The sequence below is a fragment of the Heterocephalus glaber genome, unplaced genomic scaffold (genome assembly GCF_053883595.1).
Source record: "Heterocephalus glaber isolate CG9 unplaced genomic scaffold, H.glaber_assembly_v1.0 deba00001561, whole genome shotgun sequence".
NCBI lineage: Eukaryota > Metazoa > Chordata > Mammalia > Rodentia > Bathyergidae > Heterocephalus > Heterocephalus glaber.
In genome coordinates, this window is record NW_028258349.1 from 12,505,969 (window position 1) to 12,530,375 (window position 24,407).

A 24,407-nucleotide genomic window follows, 5' to 3' on the forward strand; every position below is an offset into this window, starting at 1 on the left:
TTGGTTTTTTGAGACAGGGTCTCACTATGTAATTAAGGCTAGCCTTGAACTCACTATGGATCTCAGGCTGGCCTCAAATACTTCTGCCTCAGCCTCCTGAGTGCTGGGATTACAGGCATGCACAACCACACCTAGCCATTTTTGTTGGTTTTTTTGAGACACAGTCTGGCTATGTAGTTCAGGCTGTCTTTAAACTCACTATATAACCCAAGATGGCCTTGAACTTGTAGAAATCTTCCTGCCTCAGCCTCCTGAGTCTGGGATTAGACACACACACCACCACACCTGGCGTACCAAGCTGTGTGTTGTGAGGGCTCCCTGGACGACTGCACCAAGCATCTGGCATGGGTCATCAGTCAATGAGGATGAGGTGTTTGGCCCAGGCCTCACAGACAGGATGAAGCAAAGTGACAGGGTTTTCTTTCCGGCAGGTCCACGTGGACCCCTCAGGCACCTTCCTGGCCACGAGCTGCTCTGACAAAAGCATCTCAGTGATCGACTTTTACTCAGGCGAGTGCGTTGCCAAGATGTTTGGCCACTCAGGTGGGTGTGCCTTGCTGCCTGGACCACCCTTCCAGCCACCCACAACCTCTGCCTCAGAGGCCAAGGCACCTTCTCTGTTTGCTTGCAGAAATCATCACCAGCATGAAGTTCACCTATGACTGTCGTCACCTGATCACAGTGTCTGGAGACAGGTCTGGACACTGCCACTGGCTGGGCCACCCTCCAGGAGTGGAGTGGGTGGGATACATATCACAGGGAGAGTGAGGCTCAGAGACCAGCAGCACTGTGATCACAGCCTGTCCACCTGGAGAGCACTTTGGAGATTTCCACCCTAATCCTGCCATGTGCAATGCCATCCCAGCTCTCTCGTTTATTTTTTGTTACCCTAAGCCTCATTTTATTCTCTAAAAGAGAGATGACACCATCTACCTTAAAAGCTGTGTGACAAGAATTGAATGGGATGATGCCTGTGGACTCTTATGGTTGGTGGCCGAGGAAGCCCCTTCCCTGGCTCTCTTTGATTTACCACATTCCTGCCCTGAAGCTCCCAGATCTTGGTTTTCTGGAAAGCATGGGCCCAGAGCAGATGTAAATCTGACAAAGTCCCAAGCCCTTGCGCTGAGCTGATTGGGTGCGCAGGAGATGAAGAAACCTGGGTGGAGAACCAGGTGGCTCTGGGATCAGATGTGGCAGTGTCTCACCTTTTCAGTCTCCTCTCCCCTCCCCATCTCTCCTTGACCTCTGCAGCTGTGTGTTCATCTGGCACCTGGGCCCTGAGATCACCACTTGCATGAAGCAGCACTTGCTGGAGATTGATCACCAGGAGCAGCAGCGGCGGCAGCAGCCTAAGGACAAGAAGTGGTCCAGCCACTCCAGGTTCTGGTGACCTTTCCATCCTCCAGGGTCCCCATGAGGAGTGATGCTACCACATGACCAGGGCCAGGACAGCCTGGTGGGGGAGATGGACTTTGACACAGTCGCAGTGACACATAGAAGGGCTTCACAGCACAGGGACAGCATGCTTGGTGACCTCTGAGCACTGTGATGAGAAAGCCCCAGGGTACTGAGCCAGCAGTGGGGAGGGATGGGTGGCCAGGGAGGAAACTGGAGGGGAAGGTCCAGTGGAGCTGTGTCATCTTACTCTCTAAGAGAAAGTTATTCCTTCACTTAATTTGAGTCCCCTAAGTATAATTCTTTAGTTTTTGTGCTACATATGAGCTTTATTTGGACCAAACTCAGGTTCAAGTTTTTTATTGGAGGTGTTAGTTTGGGAGTGCTCATCTGAATGGGAGGGATTTTGAGTTTTCCTCTCTACTGGCTCTACTCCCTGTCTGTCCCTGTCCTCCAGGAGGCTTTTGTCATTTCTTCACACAGGCTCCCAGGCTTCTGTGGTGACCAGGCACTGACATGGGCCACCTTCCTGAAGTAGTGTTGGAAGTGTCACAGACCTGCAGCAAGGGAGTGGCAGTGCCCTTTGGTACCTAGTTTTGAGGCTCACACCCTTCCATGGGGCTGTGAGCCAGATCTTGGCTCTAGGGTCTGCTTTGTTGAACATGCTTGAGTTTCCACACTGAAGGAAACAAAATCTTGTTGCTCCCTCTTGAAGGTAACCTGGCTGCACAGGACTGCAGCCTCATTGTCTATGTTTTTCTCTATCCTGTAGCTATGCCTTGGAGAGTCTTGGTTCTTGTCAAGCCCAGCCTTTGCCTCATCCCCTTTGCTGGGGTGATAGGTTTTTAGCAGGGGAGTGTAATGCAAGAGGCCTCCCGGCCCCATCTTGATTGGAAGCCGCGAATATGTTCCTGTGGAGCTTGGCACAGGGTCTGGCCCTAAGCAGGTCCTCCCCTCACCTTGTTTCCCTGTACTTCTCTCCACCCCCTTCCTGGCTTTAGGCAAGAGACATATGCATCCATGCCCAGCGAGATTCACTCCCTGAGCCCTGGAGAGCAGTCAGAGGATGAGATGGAGGAGTGTGAACCAGAAGAGCTGCTGAAGACACCATCTAAAGAGAGCTTGGATCCAGGTTGGGAAAGGCAACCTATTTGAACTCCATCCTCATGGGGAGTCATTGCTGAGTCTTGCACACTGCTTTGTTTTGAGGGCCTGGCACATATTAAAGCTCAGTAGTCAGGCCCTGGCACATATTGAGGCTCAATAATCGTTATCAGTCAAGACTTCTTCAGTGTAATAGCAACTAGGTCATTGCCATAAGCTGGACAGAGAATTTTTTTGGTGCATATAACTGAAAATTCAAGGTTGGCTTCTGGCATGGTTGGATCCAGGCATTCAGATCATGGTAAGATATTTTTATCTTGCTGCCGCTTTTGTTCATATTAGCATACTCTCAGGCAGATTCTCCCTCTACTAGGGTAAAAGATGCCCCCAGTAGGTACAGGTTTGTGAAACTGAGCAAAAAGGAGAGTAGGCTTTCCTCATAGCTCAGGAACAGTTCTAAAGTGTGAATCAAGATCCATTTTTGAGCCAATCTATGGTTGGCCAGGCCTGAGTCATGTGATCACCCCTGAGGGCAGATCCTTTAGTCAACTCTACTCAAACCACCTGACTGAAAGTGAGGGGTTAAAAGGAATGGGAGAGGGCCGGGGATTTAGTTCAGTGGTTCCACCGTCTGCCTTGCAAGCACAGGGTCCCAAATTCAATCCTCAGTACCAAAAAGAAAAAAAAAGGGATGGGAGACCAATAAATATCTGCCTCTCTGCATAGCCCCTCATGGTTGCACCATGGCTACATAAGTTCCAAGCATCAGAGACATGGTTGAAAAGGTGAGACATAATCCCTCTTGAAATTCTCCTTGAGAGGGGAAACTCTTTCCCAGAAGCCCTGGCAGGCTTCTTTGTCCCCTTGGCCATGATGCCTCCAGCTGTGAGAGGCAGCAGCAATGTGAGAATTCAAGCTTAGAAACTCAGACACCTCACACCCAATTCACCTTCCTCTCTGGATTAATCACATTTACTAGTTTGGTATGAGCCCTTTCTCTGAACATGAATGTACCTGTGTACATAGCCACAGGCAATACATATTACACCTATAAATTGTGTTATACTACAGATATTATTCTCTATCATTTTCCTCTCTAAAGTATCTTATCCAAGTGAGGATAGTGTCACATGCTGTGGTCCCAGGCTGAGGCAGGAGGATCACAAGTTTGAGCCCATCCTAGGCAATTTAATAAGACCCTGACTCAGAATAATTAACACGTTCCTGCTGGCTTGAACAACTGGTAGTACATGCACGACTGCCTCATGGGGTGGCTTGTACCACTGGTGGTACAATGGATCTAATCACTCTTATTGGTCTTTTTACTAATTAGTAAGATGCCACCCAATGGGACAGCTATGCATATACACCAGTGGTTCAAACCACTCGGCAGCAAAACATGTAAATTTCAGCCCCATCAAGAACATGTTAAAGGGCGCAGGGATGTAGCTTAGTGCTCCTGGTTCAATCCTCAGTCGTACAAAATAAAGTATCTCATCCACTGGTACATTGGTGGGTACAAAGCAGAAGCAGCCCTTTTTAACCAGCATTGTGGTAGAATTAAATGTTTCCCCTCCAGGTGACCATTTAGGTTTTTCTGATTTCACGCCCCCCTTTTTTTTTTTTTTGCTTAAATTCTTTTATTGTTTCATTTTAGTTATACAGTACGTTTACATTTATCATTGGGTGCTTGTACCTGTACATGATGTATCTTGGTTCTTATTTTTTTCCCCATTCCCTGTGCGCCCTTCCCTATTTACACAGACTGTTTCCATTTTTTTCTTTTCTCATAATTTTTCCTTTCCCTTCTTTCCTTTCCCCTTCCCTTCCCACTTCCCCTTCCCCTTTGGACCTTTTCTTCCTATTTCACATTATCAATTATTCATTTTAATCATTATTTACACTTTCAGTTTCTCAGACCAGAGAAACTATTCGGTATTTACACATGTGTGTCCTATTTATTTCACTTAAGAGTATGGCCTCAATATGCATCCATTTAGCTATAAATGTCTCTAGTTTCTCGTTCTTTATGGCTGAATAGTACTCCATTTTATTAAAAAACCACATCTTCTTTATCCAGTCTCCAGTTGATGGGCACTTGGGCTGTTTCCAAGCTTTAGCTATTACCAACTGTGCCACTATAAACATGGGTGAGCATATATCGCTGTTCACACCCTGTTGTGCAGGAGGCTCTGCCATGATCCTGAGCCTCCTCCTCAGGCACTTGGAAATGTGCTTCTCCTTTCCCCGGGACGGAGGTTGAAGAGTGGCTCCCTGGGTTTGGATTGGAATCTTTGCGTGTGTGTGTGTGTGTGTGTGTGTGTGTGTGTGTGTTACTGGTGATAGAACATAGGGCCTCAACTATGTCCCTGAGTCCCCATGCCCCCTTTTTGAGATATGATCTGGCTAAGTTGCTCAGGCTGGGCTCAAACTTATGATCCTCCTGCTTGAGCCTCTTAGCCTCCCAGAGTTCTGGTATTATAGCCATAAACCAATATGCCAGCTAGAACATTTCTTATTTTAAAAGAGGACTCTAAAAAGAGCTAACCCCACCCAGCATTCTTTTAGGCCCTCCACATTCCCACACTTTTATTGCCAACATTTGGTTGTATGAACCCTTTTAATCTTAGTTTTGTAAGTAAAACACTGTATGCCATTGTTTAACATTGCATTTCCCTGACAGTGAGTGAGCATCTGTCGTTCCTGGGTGGCCTCTTTGGAAAATGCCATTTGTCTGTGTGGCCCATTTGTCTCTTGAATGTCTGTCCTCTATTCATGGATGCCATGTGTCTCTCCAGATCCTCAGTGCCTGCTGACCAACGGCAAGCTGCCACTCTGGGCCAAGCGGCTGGTGAGTCTTCCAAGGGCTGGCAAGGGAGGGTCCTTCCCATCCTCTTCCTCTTCCTGGGAACCTTCTTCCCTTTCCATGTCTTTCCTTTCCCTGGAGAAGTTCATTGCCCTCTAGTCCCAGCTCATATCACCCTTGGTTCACACAGCCCTCTGCCCAGCATTGTTCTACCCGTTGGAAATAAAACACTGAGCCAGGGAAACATTCACCCTTTACAGGCTCACTTGCTAGTATAGGAGAGAGACAATATCCACTTTAAATAAATAAGTTGTATAGTATGTTAGAAACTGATAAGGAAGAAAAGCATTGGGAAGGCAGATAAAAAGTGTTGGCCATGGTAATTTAGGGTAAACAGAAAAGGGAGCACTGGTTAGATATATTTGAGCAGAGTAGATGGAAGTGAGATACAAAGATACAGGGGAAGAAAAATGTTTCAGGCAGAACAGTCTACAAGTGCCTTCCATGAGGCAGGATTGTGCCTCACATGATCAAGGAAGTGCATGCAGCAGAGATGCCTGGCTTGGGGTGAATGAAGGACTCAGAGAGGAAACAGACCAGATAGCTGGGGATGTGGCTTTGGTGAGGCCCCTGTATACTCCCTGTGGGCCTGCTCCACTTCTTCCCATAGCACTGAGAGACATGGAGTCAAGGGAGGGCTGGGGCCCAACTTGGTTGTGGACAATCCTGCAGCTGCGCATGGGAACCAGGCTGCGACGAGCAAGGGTCGAGGAGGGAAGAGAGATTGGGAGCTGGGCCAGGAGGAAGAAATGGTTGGATTCTAGATGGATTTCAGAGGTGGAGCCAGTCACTGGGATGGGAGGAAAAGAAGGGCCCCAAGATGACATTAATGTGACATTAATGATAACCAACTTGGGCAAGGAGCAGGGTAGGAACTGGTGGGTTAGAAGCCAGCAGCAAAGTGTAGACCCTAAACTTTATTGTTACTCGCTCAACACAAAACTGAGAGTTTAAAACTGTTTGAAATCCAGCCAGGCGTGGTGGTTACATGCCCATCATCCCAGCCCTTGTGGGGCTGAGGCAGGAGTATCACTGCAAGTTCAAGGCCAGCCTGGGCTATAATGTGAGACCTTGTCTCAAAAAAAGTAAAAAAAAATTGTTTGAAATCTAAATGTGCTGTTGTTCATGATCAGTATTTTCTAGGCTCTGGGTGACAGAAGTCACCCAGCAGCATTTGGGACAGCAGGAGAGGCATTTGAGTCACTGCCCAGGGCCTCCTGGGCCCTCTTGCCTCGCTTTCTCCATCCCCCTGCTGTCCTCTGACACTGCCAGCAGGGATGTTGCGGCACCGGTGTTTAATCATCCTCTGGCTCATGTGTACTCACAAACAGCGCAGGTTCATGCATCTCTGTAGGACTCAGTTTACCTCATACACAAACAAGTTCAGTTTGTTTTTTGATACAACTGTCAAATAACTCAACCATTGTGCATAATTCAGAGAATTTATTCAGTTCCTATGTGTAGCAAGCTAAGTATTTATGTATAACCTAAAACAAAAATAAGAGTGTGTTTTATCAAAAATGAGTGTGTAGGGCCAGGGATGTAGCTCAGCGACATCCACACCTGCCTGGCAAGTGCAAGGTCCTGAGTTCAATTCCTGGTACCAAAAAAAAAAATGAGATGAGTGTATGCATCTCATGCATGTGACATCAGATCCACCCTCCACAGGATGTAGGGACCGGTGTCCTGTAAGGAGACGGATGTTGGGATCTGGTGGGTCAGCATGGAGAGTGAGAGGCCCTGCCTGGGGCTGGAGAAAGGAGCCAATGCCACAGGTGCGGCAGGTCTCCTTCCTTCCGTCTTTAGGAGGTGGTGTTAGGAGCCTCCACCTCGGCCCTGCTGAGGCACAAGTTGCCTTTTGGGCCTGTGTCTGATACACACCAGAGTCCTGCCTGTCCACTGCTAGATGGAACCTGCAATCTCTCCCCCTTAAAATCAGCTTCTGCATGTGAGAAGCAAACTTGTGGGCCAGTGTCCTGGGTCATGCTATGGCACTTGAAAAATAATTCCAGAGTTCCCTGGGAAACCAGTCCCAGGGTTCCTATCATCTGGAATTTCTACCTGGATTGGTGGGGGAGGTTTTTGTTTTGTTTTGGGGGGGGGTACCAGGGATCGAACTTGGGTCCTTGCGCTTCTGAGGCAGGCAGTGGAACTACTGAGCTAAATCCCTGGCCCTAGGGGGAGGTTGTTTTTTGAGACAGGGTCTCACTATGTTTTGCATGCTGGCCTTGAACTCACTATGTAGCACAGGCTGGCCTCAAACTCTTAGTGTCCCAAGTGCTGGGATTACAGGTGTACACAATCATGCCTGGCTTCTACCTGGATTCTAACTTTATTGGGGACCTAAATATTGATTGGCTAGCCCTAAGGATACCCTGGCATAATCATATCTTTTCTGGTGATGACAACATAAAGTTCTATCAGGGTATGTCAGTGTTCTGCACTGGTTAAAATTTGAGATTTTGAAATAAAACATTGGTCATATTCATGCCTCCAAAAAAAAAAAAAAAGCCAACAGCAGAATTCAAAACTCTGGGTTTAAGAGTTTATTTTAGGAACAATGTCATTCCTCAAGTCAAGGGCTAAATGACACTGCCTGGCTATGCTCAGTCCAGCCCCAGGCTGCTCCTTGTCAGCACGTGTTATAGTTAGAATGACATTCAACAAATATTTATAGCATACTTGTCTGCTTTAAGCCTTTGACTTGTATGCACACACTTAATTTTCACTGAGGTAGAGGCTTTTCTTATTCTCGATTCACAGATAGGGCTGTTGAAGCCCAGAGAGATTAAGTAACTAGTCAGGGGTCACGCATCTGGGCCTTAGAAGATGTGAGATTGGCCAACTGTGGTGGTGCATCCCTGTAATCCCAGTACCCTGGGGCACTGAGGCAAGAGAATTACAGTTTCTAGCCCAGCTTGGTCAACTTAGTGAGATCCTGTCTCTAAAAAATAACAATGTCCTGGGGAATAGTTCAGTGGGAAGCTCCTGGGTTCAACTCCCAGTGCCAAAAGGGGAAAAAACACACACACAAAAAGATGTGAGATTAATGATTGGCCCTAGGCAGGAGGCCTCCAGAGCCCACGTTCTGAAACAGCTACCAATCTGCCATTTTGGCAGGAGGCAGCAGTACCTCCTGTGGGGCTGTGGAGAAGTACCTGTGTTTTGGGTGTGTTTGGACAGCAAAGCTAACAATTTACAGATAAAATTGTGTGTGGAGTGTAAGGGATAGAGTAAGAGAAAAGAAGGATAATGCCAAAGTTTGGGGCCTAAAGAACTGGAAAGAATAATCAAGGCAGGGAGGCTTTAGGAGAGCAGGTTGGGGAAATCAGGAGTGGGGTTTTCAGCATGTTAAATTTGGAATAGCTACTAAACATGTGGAGATACAGCACAGCTGGAGGTGTATTATGTGTCTGAAAGTGTTTAAAGCCAGGATACTGGGTGAGGTCCGTGCACTGTCCATGGCCCTCCTTAGAGCTGGTAAGCACTTGGCTAACTGCCTGATCATCCCGTCCCTCAAGCTAGGAGATGATGATGTGGCGGATGGTGCAGCCTTCCACACCAAGCGCAGCTACCAGCCACATGGCCGCTGGGCAGAGCGGGCGGACCAGGAGCCCCTCAAGACCATCCTGGATGCCCAGGACCTCGATTGCTACTTTACCCCCATGAAGCCTAAGAATCTGGAGGACTCCAGTCTGGACACAGTAGAGCCACAAAGCCTGGTGGGCCTGCTCAGTGAGGTACGTCCTGCCCACCCAGCCTGGCCTGCAGCCCTGCACCCACCATAACTGTCCACCCAGGACTTGCTTGGGTCCTTGGCACTCTTGTTTGAAAAACAGGGCTGACTGTCCCATTCTAGGGGTGTGGAGAGGGTGACGGGAGATGGTGGAGGTTAGGAGGGTGAACTGCGGGCCTGGAGTACAGTGGACTGCCCAGGGCAGATACAGTCTTTGGGAATGGGCTGCTTGCAAATTAGGATCTTGGGCTCTTAAAAAAGGAAACCCAGAAACTCGGGCCTGAGAACAGGACTGCTTCTAAATGGGGGGCATTTGAGGCATTCGAGGTAGAGGCCTGGCTTAATCCCTCCCTGGCTATGTGACCTGGCATAAGGGGTTTGCTTCCCTGGAACTTGATTTCCCAAAATATGATCATAACAAGGTCCTCTACCTCAGAGGACTTTTATTTTTGTTTTTGGAAATTGGGTCTCACTATGTAGGCCATCCTGACTTTGAACTTGCTATGTACCCCAGGCTGGCCTCAAAATCCTCCTGCCTCAGCCTCCCAAGAGCAGGGATTATAGGCATGTGCCACCAGGCCCAGCTCTGTGTGTGTGTGTGTGTGTGTGTGTGTGTGACAGACAGAGAGACTAGGGATAGAACACTCAGGGGCTCTATACCAGTGAGCTACATCCTCAGCCCTTTTTAGTTTTTATTTTGAGACAGAGTCTCACTAAGTTGCCCAAACTGGCCTTGAACTTGCAATCCTCCTGCCTCAGCCTCCTGAGAATCTGGCAGAGGACTTTTATATGAATCCTGTGCTAAAACAGGGTCTGAGCCCTTAGAGGTACCCAAGCAACTTTAATTCTTACTCTATTTTTTTTCTAAAAAATTCTTTTTTATTCTAATATATAATTTTTTGTTATTGTGATATACATATAATAGTGTGCATAGATCTTAGTTATATATTATGATGAATTACCTGTGTAATTCATGTATACCCATAACCCTATTCAAAATACAGAGCATTTTTTTGTTTGTTTGTTTTGGTACCGGGGATCGACCTTGGGTCCTTCTGCTTGTGAGGCAGGTGGTGGAACCACTGAGCTAAATCCCTGGCCCCTTGTAGTTTTTTTTGTTTTGTTTTGTTTTTTGTTTTTTGTTTTTTGTTTTTTGTGAATACAGAGCATTTTTTACCTCCTGGAAGACCCCTTGTAACCCCAGTACTCCCACCACCCGAGGAAACCAGTATGCTGACTTCTCACTGTTAACCAGCTTTCCTGGTTTTGTTTTATTTGTGATACTGGGGATTGAACCTAGGACCTTCACACTGACCTGCATTCCCAGATTTTTTTTTTTTTTTTGAGACAAGGTCTTATTATGGAGTTCAGGCTGACCTTGAACTCACTTTGTAGATGAAGTTGGCCCCAAACTCAGTGATCCTTCTGCTATCTCTCAAGTGCTGGGATTACAGACATGTGCCATACTCCCTGCTTTTCTTTTCTTTTTTTTTAATCTTGAGACTGTCTCACTAACTTGCTAAATTTCCCAGCCTGGGCTCAAACTTGTGATCCTCCTGCTTCAGCCTCCCAGAGTGCTGGGATTACAGGTGTGAGCCACCATATCCAACTGAGCTTCCCTGTTCTTCTGTTCTTGAATGTCATATAAATAGATTCTAGGGGTTGGGCCTCTTGGCATGTTTGGAGCCATATCTATTCCTTATCTGTGCAGGAAGCAACAATGCAGGGGGAGCACAGAGGGAGCAGACAGCTGGCTCAGGCCCTGCTCAGTGTCCAGTCATGGGGCTGCCAGTACCACTCCTGTACCTGTGCCACTGTTCATGTAACAGCCAGCAGCGGTGAGGGCCTGGGTGCCATAACTGCCTCAGATGGCTCTGCTCTTTGCCCCTAGTCTGAGAGTCCCCAGGACGATGGCTGTGGGTGCCCCTCCTTCCTGCCCCTTCAGAGGGAGTCATCTGAGGCCAGCGAGCTTGTCATCTACACCCCGGAGGCAGAAGTAACAGTCACAGGGCCAGACAGGTGGGTGCCCTATGTACCAAGGAAGCCTCAATTGTAAAGAAGAAGCCCCTTCTGATAGGATACCCTGGAAGAACTGCTCTCTGCTCACCCAGCGGGCCTGTGGGTGTGGGAACAGGTGAGGCCCAGATGGGGCAGGAGCCAAGCCCTGTGGCCTCAGCTGCAGCCTCGGTTTCCTTCGTCCGATGGGATTCAGGGAGCCCAAGGGAAGGAAGCATTTGGAGAAGTCAGGAGAAGCCACGGCATTTGTCCCAGCAGAAACACAGTATGGTGCCAAAGGGCTTGGCATGGAGGCCAATTGTTATTCTCCAGTGTGATACCATCACTCTTGGCATTGCAGCAAGTACTGTGAGAAGGAGGTGGAAGCAGGCCCTGGAGACCAGCAAGGGGACTCCTATCTCAGGCTGTCCTCCATCAGTTCAAAGAATCCAAGCCCACCTGAGGGTGAGTGACGGGCAGAGAGGGACCCTGTGATGGTCTGTTTATTCAGCCAGGTCCCGCTGACAGTGACCTTGACCTAGTCCACCTGAAGCCCAGAGTGCTGAGAAACAGACATAGTTTCTGCTGTTACCTGAGGATTCTGAGCCCCTAGGCACGAGGCAAGAGCCCAGCTCTGCCACCTCCTTGATGTGTAACTGGCTGGTCAACAAAAATAGGTAGTACTGCCATCACCCCTGCTGTCCACATACGGACACAAAGCCTAGAGCAGCAGAGTCAAATGCCCTGGCTTACCCAGTAAGGCCCCCGGGGGGCTTCTGACTCATCTTGTCTCCTTCAGACTTGGAGTCAGAGGCCAGCTTGGAGGGCAGCTTTACCACCATCCCCTCATCCCTTTCATGGCTTAACCCTAGGCTTGCCATGCCCATGCCCCACAAGCCAGGAAAGCTAGGCACATGGGAAGGGCAGTGCAGGGGCCTGGCCAAGGGCTGGTCACAGTATATAATAACCCCTAGCCCATCAGCCCTGAGCCTTTTCCTTGCATGGAAGTCGGGAGCCTTTCTTTCTCAGACTGGTGGCAACAGGGTGTGTGCCAAGTGTGAGTCCAGGGTGTGAGTCTGCCATTCTCCTTTGGCAAGTGGCAGCTGCCATGACTCATGGTGTTGACAGCTTCTGTGTGTCCTACCCCTCCCTGCCGCCACCTCTCCCAGGATGCCCAGGCGCAGTAGAAGAGTCATCCAAGCCTGAAGCGCCCAGCTTGACCAAAGGCTCCCTGCCCCAGACCCCTGAGCAAGAGAAGTTTCTCCGCCACCACTTTGAGACACTTACTGACACCCATCCTGAAGGTAGGGCCCAGCTTTGTGCCAAACCTGCCTGGGCTGTCCATCTGGTGCTGGGCAACATGGGTGTCCCTGGAATAGAGCTGCCCCTGGTGGGGCAGGTGACAGCCAGAGGGGGGCAGAGGAGCAGACCCCCTCTCTTATGGACTGGGCCACACAGTTCTACCTCTCCCTGCTCAGTTCCTGCTGGTAGTATGTGTGTGGTGCCTGCTGGTGGAGGTTTCTGGGGACCCACTGGCTGGCCTGTAGGTCTGCCTGGACCTGGGGATGGTTGGCTGAGGGGATTCTCGGGGCCATGTGGACCTCTCCCTGTAGAGCTCTTCCACGGGACCCTGGGAGATGTGAAGGTCCCTGAGGCTGAGGACTTTTTCAATCCCCGGCTGAGCATCTCCACGCAGTTCCTCTCTCGCCTCCAGAAGACATCCAGGTAGAAGTAGTAATCTCTCCCCTCTCAGCTCACTGTGCCCTGATCCCCTGCAGAGCTGTGACCCTCAGGAACCAGGGCAGGCTGTGTGAGTGCCCCTCTCTCACCAGGCTTCCTCCCTCAGGTTCACCCATGCCTTCCCTCCTTGGCTACCCCTGCAGCTGGTGAAGTCTCCCGAGGTCAAGTCCACAGGCCGAGGGGGAAGCCAGCCCAGAGCAGAGCCCCTGAGAGCAGGTACTGGATACACCTCCCCAGACGAGACCAACGTGAGTATTGGGGTCACCTCCTCGGGGCACAAGGCTGAGAGCCAGGGAGCCTTGTCCTCACCTCAGAGCTGTGCTTTCAGGTCCTCTCTAGGGGAAAAGCTGAGGAGCCCCTGGCAACCCTGGAGGCGTGGTGCCCACTGAGTGAGTGCCCCAGTCCCAGATAAACAGTCCTGGGTACTCAGCTGAACAGTGGGAGGTGGCCATTCTGCCTGCAGCCCCTGGGGCAGGGCCCTGTCCCTGAGCTCTGTGACAAGTGTCAGCATGATCCATCTGTTTCCTTTACAGCCTCTCGCCTAACAGGCCTGGCACCTTGTATCCCCTCTTCCACCATGCTGCCAACAAACAGGAAGTCTCTGATACCCACATCTGGAGTATCCACCCCAGGCCTACCTCATGGTGTCTGTGCCTCCTCCACCTGTTCCTACATGGAGACCACCGTGTGCCCCAGGGGCAAGATGCCACCCAGTGTCTCCCATGGGGACAGTGAAGGCCCTGTCATGACTGAGTTGGCGAGGCCCCTCCACGTGCCCTCATCCATGGGGGAGCTAGCCTCCCAGGGCCAGGAGCTCCCGGCCATCACTACCACTACCATGGGGACACTCAGTTCTATCAATGAGGGCCAAGAGTGTGTCCTGCCCTCCTTGGGCAACCACGAGGCCCGAGCCAGCCTGAGACTGACCCTGTCTAGTGTGAATGACAGGCTTCTCCTGCCCGCATCCCTGCTGGAGCCACCCACCACACGTGTCTGGTCCCAGGAGCCTGTGAACACCCAGCCTAATGTCACAGTCACAGCAGCCAGCTTCCTCACCCCTCGCCCTGCGGATGTGACCACCCTGGGATGCCACAACTCTGCCTTTCTCCCAAAGCTCCCAGTCCCCTCACCGCTCACCCCACCTGCCCACCCCCACAGTCCCCGGCTTCCAGAAGACAGGCCTGGAAGTAGCACCATCTCCGCCCTGGAGCTCTCCCCTGGTGAGTACCACCCTTGGGGCAAGGTGCTCATCCCAGTGCTAGTTGGCTCAACTCCTGAGCTGGGCCCTTGAACTAGCCACAGGGACTGTGGCCTTCATCTACTGGTTCATTTACTTAAATACTTAATGAGCATTTGATCTGTGGAGGGCTTGGTTCCATGCTCTGGGGACATGGGACGTGGTGGGGAACAAGGCATCAGAGAACTGACATCTGAATTCGGGGAGATCAGACAAAACCTATAAGGAAAGTGTCAAATATATCATAAAGTGATATGTGCTAAGGAGAGAAATAAGAGAAGGGGTTGGGCAGTGAGAAGGGCGGTGATGGCCAGGGATTTAGCTCAGTGGTTCCACCACCTGCCTTGACAGTGCAAGCTCCAGAGTTCGATCCCCGGTACCTCCCCAAAAAACAAAAAAAAACACATTGAAATAGCTTTGGCCAGGAATTTAGCTCAGTGGTTCCAGTGCCTGCCTCGCAAGCACAAGGTCCCGAGTTCAATCCCCGGTACAAAAAAAAAAAAAAGGAAAGGAAAGAGAAGGGCGGTGATGAGAAAAGGCCTCAAGGAGAAAGTCACATTTAGCAGAAACCGACAAGGGGGAGAGAAGGGAGCCAGGGAAGAGTTCTGGACAGAAAGACATGGCTCCAATCAGCCCACCATGTGGCCCTCTCAGCCCAGCTAGAAAGTGCAGTCAGTGTCTTGCCCCTTCCCTCCTCTGCCCCCAGGTGCACCCCATCTGACCAACAGCAGTCCTGGCCACTGGGGGGAGCCCAGGCCACCCACCCCGCCTGAGCTGAGCATTGTGGGGAGTGTCCTGCACAAGCTGCAGACTGCCTTCCAGGAAGCCCTTGACCTTTACCACATGGTGAGCTAATAAACCCAAGGTCAAGGAGGGCTGTGGGGCTCTGGGACTGCCTGGCCTGGCTGGCCCCTGACAGGTTCACACCCCTTGCAGTTGGTCTCCAGCAGCCGGATGAGCACAGAGCAGCAGCAGGCACAGACAGAGCTGACTTCTACCTTCCTGTGGATCTACAGCCAGCTGGAGGCCAATGACTTGCCGATCGGGACTGATGTGCCCCCATCTCAGACCCTACGTAGCCTGGGTCCCCCATCTCCACCACCCCTGTGCCCCCTGGCCAGTCCAGACCTACATGCCCTCCTAGAACACTACTCGGAGCTGCTGGTCCAGGCTGTCCACAGGAAGGCGCGGGGGAACTGAAGAAATAGGTATTTTAAGCAAATAAACTGACAGCTTGAGTAGTTCCTGATGCCCATCCTGTCCATCCACAGAGCCCTTCAGATGAATGCAAGGAGGGAGGGTAGAGGCCATGCTTGGGAGACTAGCTTGGGAGGGACTCACATTCACTCCATGCCAGGTCCTGTTCCAGGATTCTGGGAACAGAGAACATGGGGCCGGAAATAATGGCCTCCAACATCACTTCTCCCCAGCCCAAGTGTGGTCCTTTCCCAAGAATGCCCAGCTGAATTCCTACTGATGCTCAAAAGCCCATGGAGTTGCTGTCATTACCTTGTACCCAATCGTGGCCACCAGTAGCTGCATTGCTATAACACTGGCTTATGTGCATGGGCCAGGCCCACACTGGATACTGCAAGGTTCAGGCTTGTCATGGAGGGCTGATTGCAACAGGGGAAACTAGACAAACAGGCTCATCCCTCAGATAATCCCAGCAGCAGACCTGGATCAGCTTTCATCCTGTGAGCTGCCAGCTTTGGTACCAGCTCCCCATGCAATAGGCAGCTGGCTACGTGGTATGTCTGCTACTCCTGATCACAGATGCCCCTGCCTTTCCAAGTCCCTATAAAAAGGCAGCCAGGTGTGGTGGCACATGCCTGTAATCCCAGTACTTGGGAGGCTGAGGCAGGAGGATCTCTGCAAGTTCCAGGCCAGCCTGAACTATAAAGCAAGACCCTGTCTCAAAAAAAAATAAAAAGGAAGTCAGGACCCACCCACCCACCCCACCCCACCCCTAAAAAAAAGGAAGCCAGCAGGGGAGGACCGTCTCCTAACGTACAGTCCCCCCATGTGACTTACCTGTCCTTGTGATCATCGACCATCAGAAACAGGCTCAGAGATGCAGTTTCTTGCCATGGTCCCTGACTGAGACTCAAACTTCAGTTTGCCAGTGGTAGAGCAGGATGCTTCAACATAAAGATGGAGCTCTCTGCTGTCATAACATATGACACACATCAGGACCAGTCATGCAGTTGTTCAGAGACTCCTGCCAGCCCCCAGGTCCCCATCACTGTTGTGCACCTTAGGGGAGAGAGGAACAGGGCAGGCAAAGCATCTGCCATCATGGCACTCACCATCCAGAAAGCAGCAGAGACACAGAAATTAGAGCCACAGCTGGGTAACTAGGTATGCCATAGGGTTCCCTGTGCTGATTGAAGGTTCCCAGAAGGCCTTCCCTCGGGGACAGCTGAGCTGAAGCTTAGAGAACATTTTGGGAACACATCAGATAGAACGGCCAAAGCAAAGGCCCTGGGGGAGATCAAACACGATCTATGTAAAGCAGCAGCAAACCCAGGATGTCTGGAATGCGGTGACCAAGAGAGGGCAGGAGATGAGGTAGGAGTAATGGGGGGTCCACTGGGCAGGATCTTGTTGCATCAAAGACATTTAAGCCAGGAAACATTTCTTCCCCAAGTAAAATCCCTGTTCATGGTCTGGGGATAGGTCCAATATTGCCTGCTTCTCAGGGCCCAGAACTTGTAGTAGGCCTGACCTCTGCTAGAGGCTCCCTCCAAGCCCACAGACCACCCAACATCCCCAGAGCAAGGTTTAGTGTTCACAGACCCAGGAGACCACCTCAGACCTCTGTCCTTCATAGAATTACCTGTCCTTCCAACATATATCATAGTAAAGGTTTCCATTCCAAGTAATAAACGCCTAGCTTACAGGAGTTCAAATTGTAGAGATACTTGTTCCTCAATTATGCCATCACGGTCCTGGCCTCTTCCTCTCTCCCAAGTCACTTTTGCCTTCCAGCTTAGGACCTCACATTTGCAACATGGCTGCCGTAGCATCCAGCATTACATCTTCATTCAACCAGGAGCAAAGGCATGAAGTACAGATACCAGGGTAGCAGGAAAGAAGTACAAATTCTTCCCTAGAGGCCTCCTGTTATGGCTTATATCTAGATGTCCCCACAAAGCTTCTTGTACCTACTCTTCTGGCTTCTTGTTCCCCCTTTGCACCTTGTGCTTGGGGGACTGTACCAGCCCTTGTGGCTTCCCTGGTTCCTGCCTGCTCATAGATGCTCATAGGTGGGGCTTTTGGGAGGTGACAAGATCATGGGTTACGGGTTTATAGTTGGGTGCGATGCTGGGAGGTGAAGGCTGTTGGAAGGTGTGTCACTGTGGGCATAGCTTGAATATATATAGATCTCTATATATCCCTCCTGCCTTGAGCACTTGCTGGGTGAGCTCTTTCTCCTGCTGTGCCACCCTGCCTTGGAGCCAGCCGACTGGTCTGACACCTCTGCAAACTGTGAGCTAAAACAAACCTCTCCCCTTTAAGTTGTGGGTGTTGGGTATTATATCTCAGCAATGAGGGAAGACTTCCATATAGACCAGTCACAGGCACCAGGCACTAGGAATGGAGATTGCATCCCTTTACTCTGACTATCCTTTCCTGGGCATGCTGCTGCTGAAACAAAATTGGGTTCTCAGCAAGAGGGGAGGACAACCTAGCATTTAGAGAGGATCCAGCATGTCTGCTACTCCCCTCTTCCCAGTGCCACACTTTTTTTTGTTTTGTTTTTTGTTTTTTGGAGACAAGGTCACTATATATTTCAGGCTGGCCTTGAACTCACTATTGTAGTCCAGGCTGGCCTCAAACTCGAAGCCATCTTCCTGCCCCAACCTCCCAAGGGCTGGAATTACAGGTGTGCCCCACCATGCCCAGTTCCAAGTATTATGCTTTTAAGCCCTAGAAGAATTAGACTGTCTTCCAACAAACCATATGATTAGGAAATCACTGCTGGGGGTGGACTGTGTGTGCATACAGCTTGTGAATTGCCAGGGTCACAGCAGGAAGATGATGGATGGCATGCTCATGTCAGATATTCCAAAGAGGGTTAACAAAGGAATCCTTTAGCCAGCTGGGTGTGGTAGCTGATGCCTGTAATCCCAGCACTTGTGATTCAGGGCCAGCCTGAGCTACATAGTGAATTCAAGCCCAGCAGGAACTACATAGCAAGACCCTGTCTCAAAAGACCGAACCAAAGCAGCATGCGGGGACCAGGGAAGCCATAAGGGCTGGTACAGTCTCCCAGGACTGCTACCAGAGGGGAGCTCATACTACCCCTAAGCACAAGGTGCAAAGAGGGAACAAGAAGCCAAAAGCTATAGGCCTGGAAATTCCACAGGTGGGAGCTGAGGGAGCCAGCATCCTGACCTTACTCTCCATCTTCAGCAGTGGCCCCCATTTCCAGGGCCTACAGGAAGCCAAAGCACTTGGAAGCCCAGGTGAAAGCAGTCCACCAGTCAACAGTAATCGGACCTAGTTGCCCCAGGAGACATGATGGTGGACACAGGCCACCTTCAAAGGAATACAAGATGGGGCCAGGGATTTAGCTCAGTGGTTTCGCCGCCTGCTCTGCAGGCGCAAGGTCCCGAGTTCCATCCCTGGTACCAAAAGAAAAAAAAAAATGGAATACAAGATTGCTCTCCCCCATCTGTGTGCTAGCTCATCCTTCACTGCTCTGGCCCTGTGCCCCACATTGACCCTGATGTCCCTTTAACAGGAACTATTACAACTCCCAGATACTGAGCTGCCAGACCAGCAGCAGGCACACTGGTTGTGGCCACATGAAATTCAGCAGTTGTGAGATGGAGACATGGCTTAAAGCCCAATTTCACAGGCAAATCAGCTGAGGCCTGTGGCTTGCCAAGGCAACTAACCCTAGAGGCTTTTTTTTCTCCTTTGGTGGTACTCAGGATTGAACCAGAGTCTTTGCACTGACCTATATCCCCAGCCCCTATTTATTTATTTATTCATTTATTGCAGACAGGTTCTCACTACATTGCCCAGGCTGGCCTTGCACTTGTGATCCTCCTACCTCGGCCTCCCAGAGTGCTGGGATTATAGCCATGCACGACTACACCTGGCACCCTCAACACTTTCTAATCCCCACCTCTAATGCCATTTATGTGTGCCCCTGCTAGATCCCCTGCTAAGCACTCTCTGCATGTGATCTATGGGGATCTTCAATACAAACCATAACAGGGAGACTTCTTAGTTCCATTTTTCAGGTGAAACTGTAGCTCAGTGAGAAGTGACTTACCCCAAGTCCTACTGAGATACAATGCTAAAGCTCGGTGTGGACAGCCACCCTTGCTTCCCCAAATGATCAGCAAGACTAACTGTTGTGAAGAAATACTCCTTTACCAGGTGTGATGGCACATTCCTTCAATCCCAGCACTCTAGGAGGCTGAGGTGGGAGGATCACAAATTCCAGCCCAGCCTGGGCAATTTAGCAACTTAGCAGTACAATTTCAAGACAAAAAAGAGGGAGGGCCTGGGAATGCAGGTCATTGTGAAGGCTCTGGGTTTAAGCCTCAGCACCGAAAATAACAAAAAACTATTACCATCAAGCCTTTGTACTCAATGTTCCCTCTGCCTGGAACACTCTCCTCCACCTCCTTTTCAGGGGTCATATCCAATCCTTGAACCCCTTTGCTGGATCAGGAGCCTCTTCCGGCCACCAGAGTCCCTCAGGTTTCTTGATCATTCTGGACTGTAACTGCTGTTTCCTCCATGGACTTAAAATAGTCATTTTCAGGGCTGAGCTAGAGTTGGAGCTCAGAAAACTGCTGGGTAAATGATAGAAAGTAACTGCATGGAGAGAGTTCAAAATTCTTAACCCCTAGTTCAGAGGTCAGACAAGGACCAATCTAGAGCAGAACCAGCCAGATTGCTGGGGAAGGGTCCCGGGAGCCCCTGTCTGATGATCCCCTTTGGTTTCCAGACTGCGGGAAGTGGTGTCTCAGGCAGTCACGAGAGGCTGGACTGTTAACAAACCAGTTTTAAAATATGTGATCAGCATGACTAGTGCTTTTGACAGCTTTGGGCATCTGAGGATCAGAGGTAGACGCTTACCTGGAGGTGCGCAGCCTAGATCCTTTTGCCCTTAACTGTCCACTCTGTTGTCCTCCCTACATCCTCTGGAACAGAACAATCAGAGCTGCTCCCTCTCCACTTCCTCAGACAGCTGCTGTGATTTGAATAACCAAGTATGCCAACCCATGTCCGGTGGTGACTGATTTGCCTGGCAAACAGATCCTCAGGTCTTTCTCCCTGCCAATGCTGGAGCCATGTTTCTTTTGTCCACAAACCCAAGAGTTGCCTAGATTCTTGTCCCCCTCCTTGACCCCCACTGGGGGTCCTAGTGCTTGTGGGTCCCTGGAGGCTGCAGAGTTCCAAATTCAAGACTCTGACCTTAGAGGAACAGGATGAACAGCAGGCCCAGCTTAGTTCCCTGAGCTCCTCAAAGAATTTGCATGAAGAGAACAAGGCTCCTACATGGGTTCCCCCTCCCTTCCCACCTGGGACAGTTGTCCTAGGTGTGAGGTCTGAAAGCAGGTGGAAGAGCCAACTCTGTGTGCGGAACCATCTCACCACTGCTGAGGTGATGCCCCGTGTCTTTCTGGTCAGGAGTCGGCGTCCACAGCCACCCAACTGGGGCCACTTGCCTGACCAGCTCCGGGGAGATGCCTATATCCCAGGTGGGCCCCCCACTGGGCATGGAGGTATGGGGCAGGGAAGAGGCAAGGAAGGTACCACCTGTCTGACTTCTCTCTGCAGACTGCAGCAGCCTGGCAGGACCACGAGCACACCAGTCTTCCGGCCTCAGGGACCCTTGGGCAGCGGTGAGTCTACAGCTGGCCCCCAAGAGCAGGCTGTTTCATCCCTGCCCAATCGAAGCCCTGGGACCTGTTTCTCTCAGCTAGGAATGCCTTTCCTTCTCTTGCAGTGAGCTCACAGGTTTCAGATCCCACATTCCCAGGGTAGGCAGCTGTAGGCCCTGCCCCATTATGTCCAATGGGGTACAGCAGGATTCCAGCCAACAAGTGGATGGTGATCTGCTTTAACATTGGACAAGGTGACAGAAGCAGGCTGGGGAGTGAGGGATAGGAAACCTCTCAGAAGGGCTATTTCCACTGTGTGTGCATTGGAAGAACAAAGGCACTAGCTGGAATGAGAAATGCTCAAGGTTATTTCAGTCATTTATTGAGAACCAGGCACTATTCTGGGTACTGGATGTTTACAGGATGTAAGACTAAAATCACTCTTTTATAGAGCTTATTCCTAGAAGGGGCTGGAGGCATAGAAAATGAAATTAGGAGAGTGTGTTAAGAAAGTGTTGGAGGGGCCGGGTATTTAGCTCAGTGGTTCCACCGTCTGCCTCGAAAGTGCAATGTCCTGAGTTTGATCCCCGGCACCAAAAAAAAAAAGTGTTGGAGGGTAGCACTTGCTATGGCACACACTTGTAATCCCACCCCACCACTTGGGAGGCTAAGGCAGGAGAATCACCAGGAATTCAAGGCCAGCCTAGGCTACATAGTGAGTTCAAGGTCTACATGAACTGCATAGCAAGAACCTGGTCTCAAAAAACAAAACCATAACAAAGAGACCTGGGGTTTTTCAAGGGGAAGACCTTGGGGAGAGGGTAGCAAGTGCACACATTAGTCACAGGCTTGTTTTCCTGGTCCTCCCTATCTATGGATACTCTTTATTTAAACACAGAGGAAGAACAGTTTGCAAAGTAACAAAGACTAGGCAGGGTCCAGTGGGAGGAGCTAATTCCTGGATCCCTCTGCCAGGCCACACAGGGAACCCTGGCATCTGCTCCCAGGAGCCCTGGGACACTCGGCTGCCCTCTCTGCCCCAAGGCCTTCCCGCTGCAGCGCATGCTAACCCGGCACCTCAAGTGCCACAGCCCAGCACGCCGCCACGTGTGCCACTGCTGTGGCAAGGGCTTTCACGATGCCTTCGATCTCAAGCGCCACATGAGGACTCACACTGGTGAGCTGTGGCAGGGACAGAGGGGGCTGCCGGGCGCCAGGCAGGGATGGTGCTAAAATGAAATGGAGGAAGGTGCCCAGAAGACAGTTGCCAGTGTGTATATGGGGCAGGGATGCAGCCAACGGGAGGCCTGAGATATGGTCTGCCTCACACTCCAGCAGGAGGGTATAGCACAACACCAAGGTAGGGGCCAGGCAAGAGTGCTGGTTCAGAATTCATTCTCAGGGTCAAGGATGCTAAGGATCATCTCCTTCCCTGCCCCTCTTCCAAGAGGAAGAAAATTCCTGAGGAAGGAAATTCCTGATGAAGGATAGTAGAGATACAGGGGTCTGGCCCATGTCTGCATTCTGTGGGAGTAGCAGGTGATGGATCATAAAAAGAAAAGTCTGATGAACTTGAACAGGAACAGGAAATGTTCACTGCTGGAAAGCAAGGTGAGGAGTCTTTAGTCCAGAAGCCATTGCTCTCTCCGTCCTGCCCCTTCTCTGCACCTTATTTTCGCAGGAATCCGGCCATTCCGATGCGAAGCTTGTGGGAAAGCTTTCACACAGCGCTGCTCCCTTGAAGCACATCTTGCAAAAGTGCACGGGCAGCCTGCTAGCTATGCTTATCGGGAGCGTCGAGAGAAGCTGCATGTATGTGAGGACTGTGGCTTCACCAGCTCACGCCCAGATGCCTATGCACAGCACCGCAACCTGCATCGTGCTACTTGAGACAGTACACCAGCATCCTACCCATGAGGCAAATAAATACAAGAAACATGCGCATAGAACCTGGCATTTATTACAAGCGGAGGAGGGATGGGTCACTCGGTCCAGCGGTGGCCGCAGTGTGGGGCAGTGCATACATAGTACAGGCGCATGGCGTCCTGCCAAAAAAGATACAGGGTCAGACAAGGTCTGGACCCAAGGGACAGAACAGTATGGGACCCTCCACCCACTGGGACCTCACTCCAAAAGAACAATCAAGGGATCTTTCCCAGTAGGTAAGGGTTTAGCTCAGGATTTGGGAAAGGTTGGTTCATCCCAATACGCTATTGGTATTCCCATCTCCTGGGAAGGGCAAGCTCTACCTAAGAAGCTATCCTGGGACCCACCTCAGCACGGGCACTGTGTGACTGGAAGAACACCGCCTCCTTGTGGCCGCACCTGAAGGGGATGGCTCTGTCACTAAGGTCTTGATATACCTTTCCCTCCTCCCTATGCCGGTGAAGATGAACCACCCCCTCTCCCCAAAACAGCTGCTTGCTCACTTCTGGCACGGGTGGTCCTCAGTCCGTGGCAATGTGGGGTCCTGGGACACGTCAGCGATTATCTGGGTCAGTTCGCTGCAGGGATGGGGGTGAATAATTATGCTTACTGAGCCTCCCAACACCCTCTCTCCAAAGCCCTGGTCTCGTCACTCACTCCACTTCGTGCGTGATCTTGTTGACGTAGATGCAGCTGTTGTCTGCTTCCTGCTGGTAATCACAATTTCGGCACTACGAGAGTGGCAGAAAGGGAGTCATTAAGAGATCCCCAGCAAGCCAGGTGTGATAGTGCACGCCTGTAAGCCCAGCACTTGGGAGGCTGAGGCAGGATCACCACGAATTGAAAGGCAGCCTGGGCTACATAGTCTCCTCAAGCCGAGGCTGAACTACATAGCGAGACCCTGTCTTGGAAAACAAAAAAACAAACAAAAGAGATCCCCAGCAGGACTGGAAGGGCAGGCAGGCTGATCCAGGAAAGCGATGGCTGCTGCTGGATGGAGTCTCAAGATTGAGTCACCTTGCTGATAGACAACAGTGCAGGCTCACTCGGGGAATAGCCAGGAGGCGAGAACAGGACACGATGGGAACGAACAGAGTTTGGGTCACATGGGGAAGGGTAGCCACGTAGGGAACTAGTGGACAGGTTAGAGACCGCGGGGTCGCCCCGTGGGCTCGCGCTCACCGCGTACAGCAGAATACGGTTCTCCTTGTCTTCTTTGGGGTACAGCATGTTGTTACTGTGGGAAGAGGTCAGAGATCACCCCTGGAGTCATGCCTTACTTACTTTCCACACCTGTTTCCCTAGCCTTACCATTCCTGGCAGAATCGAATACCCACGAAGCCCGGCTCGTAGGTCCCGTCTGGTTCCATAGCTACGTAATGCCCGCCAAGTCTTCTGCGCTTGCTCCGCCGTGCTACAGGTCGCGGGAAGAGTCAAGACTAGTTCAGCGCCAAAAAGGGGCGGGGCTATGCCCTTGTATCGGCTCTCAGAGGCCTTGTGTTTCGGGTCCCTTCGCACTGAGGTTTGGCTGAATGCTTGCTTCAGTCTTTTGAT

General features: G+C 50.8%; 3 protein-coding genes across 5 annotated transcripts in view; 2 read left to right on the top strand and 1 right to left on the bottom strand.

Moving 5' to 3' along the window:
• The window catches only part of Wdr62 (WD repeat domain 62), a 42,465-nt gene extending 27,148 nt beyond the window's left edge, over positions 1-15,317 (top strand). For both annotated transcript variants that reach the window (XM_013077385.3, XM_021239424.2), the window contains exons 17-31: positions 432-543; positions 632-695; positions 1,252-1,380; positions 2,397-2,527; positions 5,298-5,350; positions 8,887-9,105; positions 10,993-11,120; positions 11,458-11,561; positions 12,266-12,400; positions 12,710-12,821; positions 12,943-13,084; positions 13,165-13,225; positions 13,370-14,056; positions 14,780-14,919; positions 15,010-15,317. In XM_013077385.3, the coding sequence (XP_012932839.1) occupies positions 432-543; positions 632-695; positions 1,252-1,380; positions 2,397-2,527; positions 5,298-5,350; positions 8,887-9,105; positions 10,993-11,120; positions 11,458-11,561; positions 12,266-12,400; positions 12,710-12,821; positions 12,943-13,084; positions 13,165-13,225; positions 13,370-14,056; positions 14,780-14,919; positions 15,010-15,273 (2,481 nt within the window). In that variant the 3' untranslated portion in view covers positions 15,274-15,317. The remainder of the gene's footprint in view (positions 1-431; positions 544-631; positions 696-1,251; positions 1,381-2,396; positions 2,528-5,297; positions 5,351-8,886; positions 9,106-10,992; positions 11,121-11,457; positions 11,562-12,265; positions 12,401-12,709; positions 12,822-12,942; positions 13,085-13,164; positions 13,226-13,369; positions 14,057-14,779; positions 14,920-15,009) is intronic.
• A 151-nt stretch (positions 15,318-15,468) lies between these two features.
• On the top strand, positions 15,469-22,867 carry Ovol3 (ovo like zinc finger 3). Its single transcript, XM_021239547.2, has 4 exons — positions 15,469-20,804; positions 20,884-20,948; positions 21,903-22,104; positions 22,609-22,867. Exons 1-4 carry the CDS (start codon positions 20,711-20,713, stop codon positions 22,815-22,817), a joined length of 570 nt encoding a protein of 189 aa, XP_021095206.1. The 5' UTR covers positions 15,469-20,710; the 3' UTR covers positions 22,818-22,867.
• Polr2i (RNA polymerase II subunit I) lies at positions 22,866-24,354 on the bottom strand. 2 transcript variants are annotated; one of them, XM_004858973.3, is made up of 6 exons: positions 24,165-24,354; positions 24,036-24,090; positions 23,511-23,584; positions 23,357-23,431; positions 23,201-23,252; positions 22,866-22,972 (listed from the first exon to the last, which is right to left on the bottom strand). In XM_004858973.3, the coding sequence occupies exons 1-6, from the start codon at positions 24,221-24,223 to the stop codon at positions 22,910-22,912; spliced, it is 378 nt and encodes a 125-aa protein (XP_004859030.1). In that variant the 5' UTR covers positions 24,224-24,354; the 3' UTR covers positions 22,866-22,909. The 2 variants fall into 2 exon arrangements, with proteins under 2 accessions (XP_004859030.1, XP_012932908.1); XM_013077454.3 differs by having other exon boundaries at positions 24,036-24,116; positions 24,165-24,303.
• Positions 24,355-24,407: the final 53 nt, after the last annotated feature.

Bases quoted from the DNA above. Each gene is read 5' to 3' on its own strand.
- Polr2i (XM_004858973.3), bottom strand. From the start codon at position 24,223: ATGGAACCAGACGGGACCTACGAGCCGGGCTTCGTGGGTATTCGATTC. The intron at 24,091-24,164 runs GTAAGGCTAGGG...CTCTTCCCACAG, and splicing joins ATTCGATTCTGCCAGGAATG to TAACAACATGCTGTACCCCA. The intron at 22,973-23,200 runs GTGGGTCCCAGG...CTTTTTTGGCAG, and splicing joins CACACAGTGCCCGTGCTGAG to GACGCCATGCGCCTGTACTA.
- Ovol3 (XM_021239547.2), top strand. From the start codon at position 20,711: ATGCCCCGTGTCTTTCTGGTCAGGAGTCGGCGTCCACAGCCACCCAAC. The intron at 20,805-20,883 runs GTGGGCCCCCCA...TTCTCTCTGCAG, and splicing joins GGGAGATGCCTATATCCCAG to ACTGCAGCAGCCTGGCAGGA. The intron at 20,949-21,902 runs GTGAGTCTACAG...TCCCTCTGCCAG, and splicing joins TCAGGGACCCTTGGGCAGCG to GCCACACAGGGAACCCTGGC.